The sequence below is a fragment of the Coregonus lavaretus genome (genome assembly GCF_964263955.1).
Source record: "Coregonus lavaretus genome assembly, chromosome: 1".
Lineage (NCBI taxonomy): Eukaryota > Metazoa > Chordata > Actinopteri > Salmoniformes > Salmonidae > Coregonus > Coregonus lavaretus.
Genome location: NC_139988.1, coordinates 46,083,043 through 46,097,394, shown reverse-complemented (window position 1 = coordinate 46,097,394; position 14,352 = coordinate 46,083,043). Strand labels below are relative to the sequence as shown.

Sequence of the window (14,352 nt, the reverse complement as noted above, 5' to 3'; positions counted from 1 at the left end):
CCTGCAATCTAGAGCCACAATCATTATGCTTAAATCTATGTCAAAAATATCGTACTTTTTCTACATGTCTAAGTATACCTCTTGAGCTGTCTGTATCCTCCTTACTGGTGGATATTTTTTTAAAGAACTAAATATGTTTCCTGCATCTCTGTTAAAATCTGGGTAAAATATTAAAAGGAATGTGAGTCTTATTCAGTACATTTAGTAATTGCTACCAACCTGGATATGGAGTTGGTCCCCCTTTGCTGCTATAACAGCCTTCACTCTTCTGGAAAGGCTTTCCACTAGATGTTGGAACATTGCTGCGGGGACTTGCTTCCATTCAGCCACAAGAGCATTAGTGAGGTCGGGCACCGAAGTTGGAAGATTAAGCCTGGCTCGCAGTCAGCGTTCCAATTCATCTCAAAGGTGTTCGATGGGGTTGAGGTCAGGGCTATGTGCAGGCCAGTCAAGTTCTTCCACACCGATCTCGACAAACCATTTCTGTATGGACCTCGTTTTGTGCAAGGGGTCATTGTCATGCTGAAATAGGAAAGGGCCTTCCCCAAACTGTTGCCACAAAGTTGGAAGCACAGAATTGTATGCTGTAGCGTTAAGATATCCCTTCACTGGAACTAAGGGGCCATGAAAAACAGTCCCAGACCATTATTCCTCCTCCACCTAACTTTACAGTTGGCACTATGCATTCGGGCAGGTAGCGTTCTCCTGGCATCTGCCAAACCCAGATTCATCTGTCGGACTGCCAGATGGTGAAGCGTGATTCATCACTCCAGAGAACGCGTTTCCACTGCTCCAGAGTCCAATGGCAGCGAGCTTTACACAACTCCAGCCGACGCTTGGCATTGCGTATGGTGATCTTAGGCTTGTGTATGGCTGCTCGGCCATGGAAACCCATTTCATGATGCTCCCGACAAACAGTTATTGTGCTGACTTTGCTTCCAGAGGAAGTTTCAAACTCGGTAGTGAGTGTTGCAACCGAGAACAGACGATTTTTACGCGCTACACGCTTCAGCGCTCGCCGGTCTCGTTCTGTGAGCTTGTGTGGCCTACCACTTTGCCGTTGTTGCTCCTAGATGTTTCCACTTCACAATAACAGCACTTACAGTTGACCGGGGCAGCTCTAGCAGGGCAGAAATGTGTTGAAGTGACTTGTTGGAAAGGTGGCATCCTATTACGGTGCCACGTTGAAAGTCACTGAGCTCTTCAGTAAGGTCATTCTACTGCCAATGTTTGTCTATGGAGATTGCATGGCTGTGTGCTCGATTCTATACACCTGTCAGCAGCTGGTGTGACTGAAATAGCTGAATCCACTAATTTGAAAAGTTGAATGCACCAATTTGTAAGTCGCTCTGGATAAGAGCGTCTAATAAATGGCTTAAATGTTAAATGTTAAATGTGTCCACATACTTTTGTATATACAGTGTAGTTATGAGGTTGGGAGATTGGGAACCTATCTGGGCTAACTAAAGCCAACTTCATAAAATTGCTAGGTGACTAGTAGTGTTAGAGATAAACAACTACAAAAAAGCTAACTATCTTAGCTGGTATGCCTGCTGGCAAGTTTGGTAGACATCTCAAGCAGTGCTTAAAAATGCAGAAGAATTAACGTTTTAATTTTTTCAAGGTTAGTAGTCATTTCAAGAGGTGTTTAGGATATGCAGAAAAATAAACATCTATTTTCGTTTACATAGAATTAAGCATATTTATTAAAAAGGCACATTTTTCCACCCCTCAGCCATCCTCACGGAATTTGTGCTCCCTCCGATTTTGGGGGTGCATGACACCCCTTGACGAAGTCCTGCCATCTGTCGTCACAAAAACAGAATTATCCTGCTAAAATTGAAGGGAATCATACAGCAGATGGCGGAAGAGGACAACGCGTCCTCGCCACTCTGGAGAGGGAGTGAGAGAGAGTGGCACGAGTTTTCCAGTCAGCCACATTTTTCTCAGATCTGCAGTCACGCACCCTTGCTTCTCGACTCCCCAGCGCGAGCTGCTATGCAGCAGCCACTCCTTATTCTCCCTTTTGGCCGAAACCCGGGAGTGCCCTAGGCAACAGCTGTATGCGCGAGGCAGCAGGCATGCCCAATGACCATGCCCAGAAGCCGCGGTCTAGCCGGCGAGGGGCTCTGCAGAAGAGACCGCGTGCGGACTACTTTGAGAAAGGCGGGAATATAGGAGAGCACCGCTCTTTTCGCAGAGATTCAAAATGGGCTTCTGAGAAATAGAACAAACATGAATTTGGTATAACTATATGGACGTTAGATAAAGAGTGTATATTTGGGTCCATGTGTGAAGTTAGGATTGGTTGGCTTGTGCACTGAATTCGTAGGTTACTGACCGTCGTAGGATAGATACTTTTATCCTCCCATTGGAGTAGCCTAGTTCAATGATGGAGAATGCGACGCAGCCCCAGCTGATGGTCAAGAGCGCAGAGAGTCCAGCGGAGGAGCTCTCCAAGATAAGCGACCAGGAGCTGCTCAAGTGGAGCAAAGAGGAGTTGGTGCGGCGGCTACGGAGGGCAGAAGCCGAGAAGATGGGCGTTATGCTTGACCACGGGAATTTGATTCGGGAGGTGAACCGGCGACTCCAGCAGCACCTGACCGAGATCCGGGGTTTGAAGGTGAGGCAGGTGTGGTAATGTCGGGCGCGCAACTTTGCGCACTGCTCTATGGATGTCTGACAGTCTTATGTTGTGTAGCCTTTCTAGGCATGTTTCCTAATGCAAAAAAGCCATGGTCTAATCATGCGTTAAAAAAGCTGTAGCCTATAGTCCTACCTCTGCAAACTCCTTGAAAATAATGAAGGTAGGTGGTTTGAAGGTAGCAATGTAGTCTTCAAGTAGCCTACATCATAATCCAACCCAATGATCCACTTGTTGCTTTTATGCTTTTCCTATTACATCTGGAACTGCTGAGGATATTTAAACACAACCACAAAAGTAAATTTTGGAAGGCCTATGATTTGTTTCAAAATCACAGTAAATGAATCATCAATAAAATACATCACCATCAACACACACACGCTCCCCCTCCATACACAATTGCGTGCTCAACATTTGTTATCAGAAGTCCCATATGATAAATTATATATCACCTCCTATGTGCTTTCTCCTATTTGTGTGTGTGTGTATGTGTGTGTATCCAGGATGTGAACCAGAAGCTGCAGGAGGATAACCAGGAGCTGCGGGACCTGTGCTGTTTCCTGGATGACGACCGTCAGAAGGGCAAGCGTGTGTCCCGGGAGTGGCAGCGTCTGGGCCGCTACAGTGCCGGCCTCATGAGGAAAGAGGTGGCCCTCTACCTGCAGAAACTCAAGGAGCTGGAGCAGCGCCAGGGAGAAGTGATCAGAGAGAATCTGGAGCTCAAAGAGCTGTGTATCCTACTGGATGAGGAGAAAGGGGGAGGAGGGGGAGGAGCAGGGCAGAGTGCAGGGTGCAGAAGCTCGATTGACAGCCAGAGTAGTCTGTCTCAAACTGGGGGGGCTACACTGGGCTTGCTCCGTGACGTGGGGGATGGGAGCAGCACCTCGAGTGCGGGAAGCACGGACAGCCCCGACCACCACCACCGCAAGCCCCTTCACCAGGGCTCCGGCCTGGGCTCCAACCCTGGCTCCCACCATGACAAACCAGAGGGCCCGGGCCTCGAGTCTACAGGCCGCCGCCACAGCTCCACCCCAGATTACCACACCTTCCCCCAGGCCTGCAGGCCCCGCGGGGGGTCCCTCACCAGCCCTGATCCCAGGGGCCTCCGGGGGCCCTGCAGCCCAGAGAAACACGGCATATTCCCTACACAACTGGCGGCTGAGGCCCACTCCAAACCCAGCAGTGCTGACATGCTGGCCCAGAAACAGCTTTTGGGGTCCGGGCAAGGGTTAGGGCCAAACCAAGGTTCGGGCCAGTCAAGTCCTGACCTCTCACGGAGACACAGGGTTAATGCGGTCGGGGTTGGGGCTGGATGTGGGACCACTGAGCCCAAACAGGCACTAACAGGGATGCCAGAGCACCTGAGGAAGGGTCGGGTGATTGTGGGGAGCCATGAAGTGTTACGACACCACAACCACAGCCCCAGTTCAGAGCACGGAAAGGGGAGGTACGGCAGCAGCCCCCCAGCAGGCAGGGAGTGGGGACAGAGGAGGACCACTGGAGACGAGTTGTCCCCTCACCACGGCAGCATCTACAATGGCATGAATGGTGAGTTTTTATCCAGAATTGTACTAATGCTTTATTTAATTATTTAACAGGGACAATATGTAGCTGAGGTGGTTCAAGGAACTATGCTTGTGTGATGTCTGAGACATTAACCCCATCTGAGACATAACACTCACGCCTAGGCTTTAGCTGAGTGGGCTTACAGTCTTTTGGTGTGCAGGCAATCTGGGTTAGCACACCCTGTAGCCCTCCAGGACTAGGGTTGGTGACCACTGTATATGGCTAGGTCAACCGTATAAATCAAATACAATTGTATTTGTCACATGCACTGAATACAAAAGGTATATACTTTAACTTGCTAGCTAAGTGGCTAGATGTCAAGATCAAGCTTGCTTCCATTCAACCACCAGAGCATTAGGTCGGGCATTGATGTTGGGCGATTAGGCCTGGCTCGCAGTCAGTGTTCCAATTCATCCCAAAGGTGTTCGATGGGGTTGAGGTCAGGGCTATGTGCAGGCCAGTCAAGTTCTTCCACAACGATCTCGACAAACCATTTCTGTATGGACCTCGCTTTGTGCACGGGGACATTGTCATGCTGAAATAGGAAAGGGCCTTCCCCAAACTGTTGCACAAAGTTGGAAGCAGAGAATCGTCTAGAATGTCATTGTATGCTGTAGCGTTAAGATTTCCCTGAACTGGAACTAAGGGGCCTAGCCCGAACCATGAAAAACAGCCCCATAACATTATTCCTCCTCCACCAAACTTTACAGTTGGCACTATGCATTTGGGCAGGTAGCGTTCTCCTGGCATCCGCCAAACCCAGATTCGTCTGTCAGACTGCCAGATGGTGAAGCGTGATTCATCACTCCAGAGAACGCGTTTCCACTGCTCCAGAGTCCAATGGCGGTGAGCTTTACACCACTCCAGCCGACGCTTGGTGATCTTAGGCTTGTGTGCGGCTGCTCGGCCATGGAAACCCATTTCATGAAGCTCCCGGCGAACAGCTATTGTGCTGACGTTGCTTCCAGAGGCAGTTTGGAGTTCGGTAATGTGTGTTTCAACCGAGGACAGATGATTATTACGCTCTACATGCTTCAGCACTCTGCGGTCCCGTTCTGTGAGTTTGTGTGGCCTACCACTTTGCGGCTGAGCAGTTGTTGCTCATAGACTTTTCAATTCACAATAACAGCACTTACAGTTGACCGGGGCAGCTCAAGCAGGGCAGGAATTTGTTGAAGTGACTTGTTGGAAAGGTTACATCCTATGACGGTGCCACGTTGAAAGTCACTGAGCTCTTCAGTAAGGCCATTCTACTGCAAATGTTTGTCTATGGAGATTGCATGGCTGTGTGCTTGATTTTATACACCTATTAGCAACGGGTGTGGCTGAAGTAGCCGAATCCACTAATTTGAAGGGGTGTCTACATACTATATAGTGTCGTTTTGTGCGTAACAATAATATATCATAATACATTTAGTAACGCCCATTGTGTGCACTTCCGGTAATACCGTATACCCTGGTATGGTACAGAAATGGTATGACGGTATGAAAATCTGGGTACTGCTCAACCCTAGTAGTATCACCGTGGTTCAGCAGTAGTTACGGTGTTAGCAAAGCAGCAGTGATGTCACCGCTCTGTGGGATTCTCTCTCTGTGGAGTTGTGGTGGTGTTTGTGCTTGCGTGTGTGTGTTCGTTTGTGTGTGATTGGGGGAAGGCATATGATGTAACACTCCCCAGGGTGTCTGAAGTCAACACAGGTAACACAGCCGTGTGCGTTCAGGGCCGTGATTCAGGTAACACACACACACACACAGCCTGCAGTTGTGCCACTAAGCACAACAGGGTCCTGTCTCCTTGTTTCATTATTATAAAATTGATTATTAGCATCTTTTAGTTATTTTTCCGCACAGTTCCAGGGGCACGTGTGTGTGTCTAAGAGTTCAGGGAGTTATTTTGCGGCACTGTGTGTCCTGGATAAACACACACAGAGAGAGAGAGTGAGTAGGGATGTCCACTTAGTTAAATAAGAGGCTTTTATTTGACATTTAAATAACATTAAATCAAACAGATTTTCATAATAACCTTGACAAGTCTTTGTCTTTTCATAGTAAAGGCCTCATTTATACCTAAAAATATATCAATTTCAGTGACTGCATTGACTGAGGGACAGTAAGTATGCATGTTTTTGGGTTAAATTATGTCAGTGTGTCTTTACTTTTAAGAATGTATGTGCATATGTTTATATGTTTGTGAGACAGAGACAGAGAGATAGAGAGAGAGAGAGAGAGAGAGAGAGAGAGAGAGAGAGAGAGAGAGAGAGAGAGAGAGAGAGAGAGAGAGAGAGAAGCCTTGAGATGGTAAAGATTAGTGTAGAGTGCTGAGTGGATCCTGTGTGTAAGGCCATGGGGTTTGAGTCCTGGAGGTGAGAAGTTAGCCTGACGCTGCGTTTATCACCACAGAACTACACTAAGTAAAATTGAAAGTCACCCAGTAAAATACTACTTGAGTAAAAGTCTAAAAGTATTTGGTGTTTAATATACTTAAGTATCAAAAGTAAATTGAATTGCTAAAATATACTTAAGTATCAAAAGTAAAAGTATAGATCATTAAACATTTATTATATTATTAAGCAAACCAGATGGCACCATTTTCTTGTATTTTTTTTTTTTAATTTGCGGATAGCCAGGGGCACACACCAACACTCAGACATCATTTACAAGTAAAGAATGTGTTTAGTGAGTCCGCCAGATCAGAGGCAGTAGGGATGACCAATGGTGGAACAAGCTCCCCCACGACGCCAGGACAGCGGCGTCACTGACCACCTTGAGACACTTGAAACCCTACCTCTTTAAGGAATACCTGGAATAGTATAAAAGTAATCCTCTCCCCCCCACCCTCCCCCACCCCCTCATAAAAAAAATAATTTAAAAAAGTGGTTGTCCCACTGGCTATCATAAGTTGAATGACCAATTTGTAAGTCGCTTTGGATAAGAGTGTCTGCTAAATTATGTAAATGTACATGTAAATGTTCTCTTGATAAGCGTATGAATTGGACCCTTTTCCTTTCCTGCTAAGCATTCAAAATGTAACGAGTACTTTTGGGTGTCAGGGAAAATGTATGGAGTAAAAAGTACATTATTTTCTTAGTACAGATACCTCAAAAAATGACTTAAGTAGTACTTTAAAGTATTTTTACTTAAGTACTTTACACCACTGATCTATGGATTTCACATGACTGGGCATTCAGATATGCATCTGTTGGTGGATCAGAAAACCAGTCAGTATCTGTGACCACCATTTGCCTCATGCAGCACGACACATCTCCTTCGCATAGAGTTGATCAGGCTGTGGATTGTGGCCTGTGGAATGTTGTCCCACTCTTCTTCAATGGCTGTGCGAAGTTGCTGGATATTGACTGAAACTGGAACACGTTGTCCTACACGTCGATCCAGAGCATCCCAAACATGCTCAATGGGTGTCATGTCTGGTGAGTATTCAGGCCATGGAAGAACTGGGACATTTTCAGCTTCCAATTATTAACATGGGACCAACACTTTACATGTTGCGTTTATATTTTGGTTCAGTATAGATTAACGGGGGTGATTCCCCTTTTTGGGTGATGTAGTTGCTACCTTATTCAAATATCTAAGAAGTATAATCCATTTAAAGGTAGACTCAGCGATATTACGTAGATGGAGAAAGTAAACCGCATAGTGGGTCAATGTGGTCCTCTGTAGCTCAGCTGGTAGAGCACAGCGCTTGTAACGCCAGGGTAGTGGGTTCGATCCCCGGGACCACCCATACACAAAAATGTATGCACGCATGACTGTAAGTCGCTTTGGATAAAAGCGTCTGCTAAGTGGCATATTATTATTATGTGAAAGCAAAGTGTTGCATCTCGCTTATCTCAATATCTCCGGTGCCGCTCATGGCAATGTCATTTAACTAAGTCTAACATTCAGATCCATTTTTTATGAGAGGATTGATCATTTAGAGGCATATTGAACAGGGATTAGAGAGTAATTGAGAAGTGGGCCTGTGCTACTGTGTACGCTAGAGTTTAATATAGGGCTTTAGAAGGCACATCACTGTCAGAACAGGGTGTACAGTAAAGTATGAAGGGCTTGGAGTGTGTTCATATTTATCTCTCTCTCTATCTCAGCCTCACTCTCACTCTCATCCTCCTCTCTTTCTCTTTTTCTGTAATTTCCTTTACCTCATTCTTTCTCTCAGCCTCTCATTCTCTCTGCTCCCTCCCTCCCTGCTGTGGAAGCTGAGTTTACTGGGAAATGAATGTCTCTGTCTGGTGCTCACTCACCCTCTGACACCATGAGCGAACGAAGGGAGAACAGTCTTCAGGAGCTGCCGCCGCTTAACACTGCTCTCCCTCCCCCTTCTCTCTATATCCTCCTGCCTCTGTTTTTATCCCTTTCCTTCTTTCACCCTCTCTTTCTCCTCTCACCCCATAGTCTCTCAGTCTCAAATCACCCTACCTCGCTCTCTTCCTCCCAGCACCTTATTTTTTCTTCCCGTCTTCAAAACCCCTCTTTCTGTCTCCATCCCTTTCTTAATGTTACAGAAGCGATTGGGCTAATGCATACTATGTGTGGTCTGGTCTGTTGGTCTCCGGGTTATAGGCACATAGAGGCACCAGTTAGCCTGGCTGGTGTTCTGCCATTGTATGTGTCTGTGACAATCCTGTTCCCTATGTATGTGTGCAGTGTGTGTGCCTTGTGTTGTGCTCTATCAAATTGAATTCAATTGTATTGGCATGACTGTTGCCATAGTGTTAAATAACCTGGTTAATCACAACAAGCAATTAATGAATGCTTTATCACATTTTTCAAAAGCCTGAAGGTAACATGCTGTATGGTTTCCATGAGCTCTAGCCATGTCTGTGTGTCTGTGCTCTCTCTGGTCTCCCTCTGTCCTGCCAACTGTACATGTACATTCAGCATAGCAGTATGTGCTGTAGTCTCTGGCATGGGTAAATCTTCATTATAAAACAGAGCTTTGTCGACAAGATCCAGCACCTTAACAAATGATGGCCATTAACAGAATGGCTGTGCTGTGTTCAATAATTGAGAAGGCCAGCCTTGTGGTAATCAGTAAACATTTCCGAATGGTAAGAGTTTCTTTCAACCAGTTTTTGTATGCATTGTAGTTGCTTTATGGACATCAGCTGGGCCTGTGTAGGTCAGACAATCACTATATTTCCTACAGAGAGGGTGGTGATATAACCAGCTCCACACACACCTCACTGGGACTGCCTCTGGGGAGCTTCAACCTTTATCATAGTTAGAAAAGTGCTACCTGAGTCAGGGATGTGTTTGTCTGTGTTTGCGCGCGAGTGTGTGTGTGTGTGTGTGTGTGTGTGTGTGTGTGTGTAACTGCACAGCGCATACCTCCTGACAAGGTCCCCTTGAATCTGCCCTCTACCGCAACACACATGCACATATTCACACACGTAGGTACACACACACACACACACACACACACACACACACACACACACACACACACACACACACACACACACACACACACACACACACACACACACACACACATTCTCCCTGGGGGCAGCCAATCCAGTGCTAGGGTGTTCAACCATGAGGACATGGGCTGTGACCTGGACTACCTTGAATAAGCACCTTACAAATAATTGTATTGTTTGGTCTATTACCCGTTATAAATGCATTCATAGGCTAAACCTCTTTGATATATGGCCAAGAAAAGAGAAACCCACACACTGCTCTTGTAACACTTGTTTTATAAGCCCAGAATATCACTTTGCGCACCCCGCAACAGTCATCAAGGTTAGTTGGGGAAAATATATGTTCTCTTTCATTCTGTTTCATTCCATTATATGCCTATTCTTACTATAAAATATAAGTTTGGGGAAGCTAATTTTCACTATAAAAATTCACCTTAATAAAGTATTCCATTCCTCATCGCATTTGCAAACTTACAGTATGTAAGAGCCCATTATTCGTAATGTGATGAGTAGATTGGATAGTCATAATTTAGGCTAATAATATAACTCAATCACTGTGTCACGGGCGTTGAAGGACGGGTCAGACCAACGCGCAGCGTGAAATGTATCCATGTTTATTAAACCGTATAAACATACAAAAACAACAAAAGTCAACGAAACGTGACGTCGGAAGGCTATACACACAAGCCCAAACTCACCGAATACAAACAAGATCCCACAACACAGGCAGGAAAACTGGCTGCCTAAGTATGATCCCCAATCAGAGACAACGAGCGACAGCTGCCTCTGATTGGGAATCACACCCGGCCAAACATAGACCTAGATCTAAACATAGATCTACCATAACATCGAACTAAACATGCACACCCTGACCAAACTAACTAGAGTTATATAGGTCAGGGCGTGACGGTACCCCCCCCCCCCCCCCAAAGGTGCGGACTCCGGCCGCACAAACCTGACTTAAAAGGGGAGGGTCCGGGTGGGCATTCCGCCTCGGAGGCGGATCCGGCTCCGGGCGTGACGACCTCATTCTCTCAGCCTCCCCGTTGCGCCCCTGGTCTGGTCTGGACCTCGGCGCGCTGCTTCCCCTCACCTTCCTCCCACGATGCACCAAGCCCTGTCTGGACCCTGGTGTGGGAGACCCCGAACCTGGAGAGGGGCTGACGTCTGGGTCTGGACTGGAGCCGCTGACCGGAGCTGAACTGGACCCCGGTGGAGCGGACTACTCTGGCTCCGGAGTGGATCCGCTGACCGGGGCTGGACTATGCACCGGTGTAGCCGACTGCTTTGGCTCCGGAGTGGAACCATTGACCGGAGCTGGACTAGGCACCGGTGGACTGGACTGCTCTGGCTCCGGAGTGGAGCTGCTGACCGGAGCTGGACTAGGCACCGGTGGAGCGGACTGCTCTGGCTCCGGAGTGGAGCTGCTGACCGGAGCTGGACTGGGCACCGGTGGAGCGGACTGCTCTGGCTCCGGAGTGGAGCTGCTGACCGGAGCTGGACTATGCACCGGTGTAGCCGACTGCTTTGGCTCCGGAGTGGAACCATTGACCGGAGCTGGACTGGGCACCGGTGGAGCGGACTGCTCTGGCTCCGGAGTGACAGCTGCTGACCGGAGCTGGACTGGGCACCGGTGGAGCGGACTGCTCTGGCTCCGGAGTGGAGCAGCTGACCGGTGCTGGACCAGGCACTGGTGGAACGGGCACGGGCCGTGCCGGACTGGAAACATGCACCACTGGTCTGGTGCGAGGAGCAGGCACGGGCCGGATCGGACTAAGAACACGCACCACTGGTCTGGTGCGAGGAGCAGGAACTGGCCGGGCCGGACTGGGAACACGCACCACTGGTCTGGTGCGAGGAGCAGAAACGGGCCGGGCCTGACTGGAAAACGCACCACTGGCTTGGTGCGTGGAGCAGGCACGGTCAGGGACGGATTGGAGACACGCACCACAGGTCTGGGGCGAGGAGCAGGAACGGGCCGGGCTGGACTGGCGACACGCACCACTGCCTTGGTGCGTGGAGCAGGCACGGGCCGTACCGGACTGGGAACACGCACCACAGGCTTGGTGCGAGGAGCAGGAACGGGCCGGGCCGGACTGGGAACACGCACAACTGGCTTGGTGCGGGGAGCAGGCACGGGCCGTACTGGACTGGGAACACGCACCACTGGCTTGGTGCGAGGAGCAGGTACGGGGCATCCCGGGCTGGCGACACGCACCACTGGCTTGGTGCGGGGAGCAGGCACGGGCCGTACCGGACTGGGAACACGCACCACTGGCTTGGTGCGAGGAACAGGAACGGACCGTGCCGGACTGGGAACACGCACCACTAGTCTGGTGCGAGGAGCAGGAACGGGCCGGGCCGGACTGGGGACACACACCACTGGCTTGGTGCGGGGAGCAGGTACGGGGCGTACCGGGCTGGCGACATGCACCACTGGCTTGGTGCGGGGAGCAGACACGGGCCGTACCGGACTGGGAACACACAACACTGGCTTGGTGCGAGGAGCAGGCACGGGCCGGGCCGGACTGGGAACACGCACCACTGGTCTGGTGCGAGGAGCAGGAACGGGCTGGGCCGGACTGGGGACACACACCGCTGGCCTGGTGCGAGGAGCAGGTACGGGCCGTACAGGACTGGTGAGGTGCACTGGAGACCAGGAGCGTTGAGCCGGCACAACCCTTCCTGGCTGGCTGCCGACTTTCGCACGACACGTGCGTGTTGCTAGCACAGGACGTACAGGACTGTGCCGGCGCACTGGCGACACAGTGCGTAGCTCCCCATAACACGGAGAGTGCATGGTTACACGCTTCCTGTCGTGAGTACGGGGAGTTGGCTCTGCTCTGAACCCAGGCTCCGCCAACCACACCGTGAGCCCCCCCAAAAAACTTTATTGGGGCTGCTTCTCGGGCTTTCGTCGTGACCGCGTCCTCTTGGGTCGACGTTTCTCCTCACCTGCCTGGGCTTCCTCCTTCGCCCAGGGTCCGCTATCGGCTACTCTCTCCTTCTTCAAGTCCATCCCTTTCAGGGCCTCCATCTGCTTGGCCAGATCCTCTCTTATCTCCCCCCAAGTCCATGATCTCTGCTCCACTACCTGTGTCCAGGGTGTCTGCTGCTCCTGGGCACGCTGCTTGGTCCGTGTTTGGTGGGATCTTTTGTCACGTTCGTTTAAGGACGGGTCAGACCAAGGCGCAGCGTGAAATGCATACATGTTTATTTCAACGATAAACACACGAACAAAACAACAAACCAACGTAACGTGAAGTCCTCAGGCTAAACACAAAACAAGCCTACACACGGAACAAGATCCCACAACTAATGATACAAACAGGCTGCCTAAGTATGATCCCCAATCAGAGACAACGAGCGACAGCTGTCTCTGATTGGGAATCACACCCGGCCAAACATAGAAATACAACACCTAGAACGAGAACATAGACAATACAACATAGAACTCCACACCCTGACTCAACATACTAGAGTACCATAAGTCAGGGCGTGACAGATATGCCTGGCTGGGGCTTTACTTTTCACTGACAGTCGCAAGTCAACAATAATCTTACCATATTGTGCACGCTGCCTTTCCTTCCAACTGTAGGCAATGCGAGTTAAAACAATCCAAAACATATTTTTTTTAAAGAAGTGAATGATCCAATGTGGACAAATCATGCTTTAGTAGCCTATTTTTAATGGTTTTATGTATTTCTGTATAGACAGGAGTAGGGTAATTAGGCTATATAATTTTGGCAATTTAATTAAATTTACTTTAGGGAAAGCTTAGCTTCCCCTAGCCTTATGAATGCACAGCCTATGCACGGGGTTATAGGAGTGTTTATTCTCTAAATAAACAAATTAAATAGGGCCTAGACTACAATACAGCACAGTAAAGCAGAACATTTATATGTTTGATTTTCATTTATTTATTATGCACTTAATAAAAATAGATATATATTATGCCATTTATTTTGTATTTTTTTATCAAGGCAGGGCCCCCAGTTACCCACGTGGGCCTCCTACCTCCTCTCTGCCCCCCATCTGATGATTAGCAGAGCGGCAGCAGGCAGAGAACAGGCTCCTGAGTCCTCCTGTGATTGACGGTTGCCGTAAAAAAAAAAAAATGCTACATACAGTGCATTCGGAAAGTATTCAGGTCCCTTCACTTTTTCCACATTTTGTTACATTACAGCCTTATTCTAAAATGGATTGAATTATTTTTTTTACCTCATCAATCTCCACACAATACCCCATAATGACAAAGTAAAAACAGGTTTTTAGACATTTTTGCACATTTAGAAAGAAATAACAAAACTGAAATGTCACATTTACATAAGTATTCAGACACTTCACTCAGTACTTTGTTGAAGCACCTTTCGCAGCGATTACAGCCTGGAGTATTCTTGGGTATGACGCTACAAGCTTGGCACACCTGTATTGAGTTTCTCCCAATCTTCTCTGCAGATCCTCTCGCTGCACAGCTATTTTCAGGTCTCTCCAAAGATGTTAGATCGGGTTAAAGAGCGGGCTCAAGGACATTCAGAGACTTGTCCCGAAGCCACTCCTGCGTTGTGTTGGCTGTGTGCTTTGGGTAGTTGTCCTGTTGGAAGGTGAACCTTCACCCCAGTCTGAAGTCTTGAGCGCTCTGGAACAGGTTTTCATCGATCTCTCTGTACTTTGCTCCGTTCATTTTTCCCTCGATCCTGACTA

The 14,352-nt window shown here is 48.6% G+C and overlaps 1 protein-coding gene across 1 annotated transcript in view; it reads left to right on the top strand.

Moving 5' to 3' along the window:
- Positions 1-2,392: 2,392 nt before the first annotated feature.
- The window catches only part of LOC311102429 (uncharacterized protein), a gene marked incomplete at both ends in the record, with an annotated part of 32,170 nt that continues 20,210 nt past the window's right edge, over positions 2,393-14,352 (top strand). Inside the window, 2 exons of the mRNA XM_084143782.1 lie at positions 2,393-2,623; positions 3,148-4,192. Coding sequence (XP_083999908.1) covers positions 2,393-2,623; positions 3,148-4,192 — 1,276 coding nt within the window. The remainder of the gene's footprint in view (positions 2,624-3,147; positions 4,193-14,352) is intronic.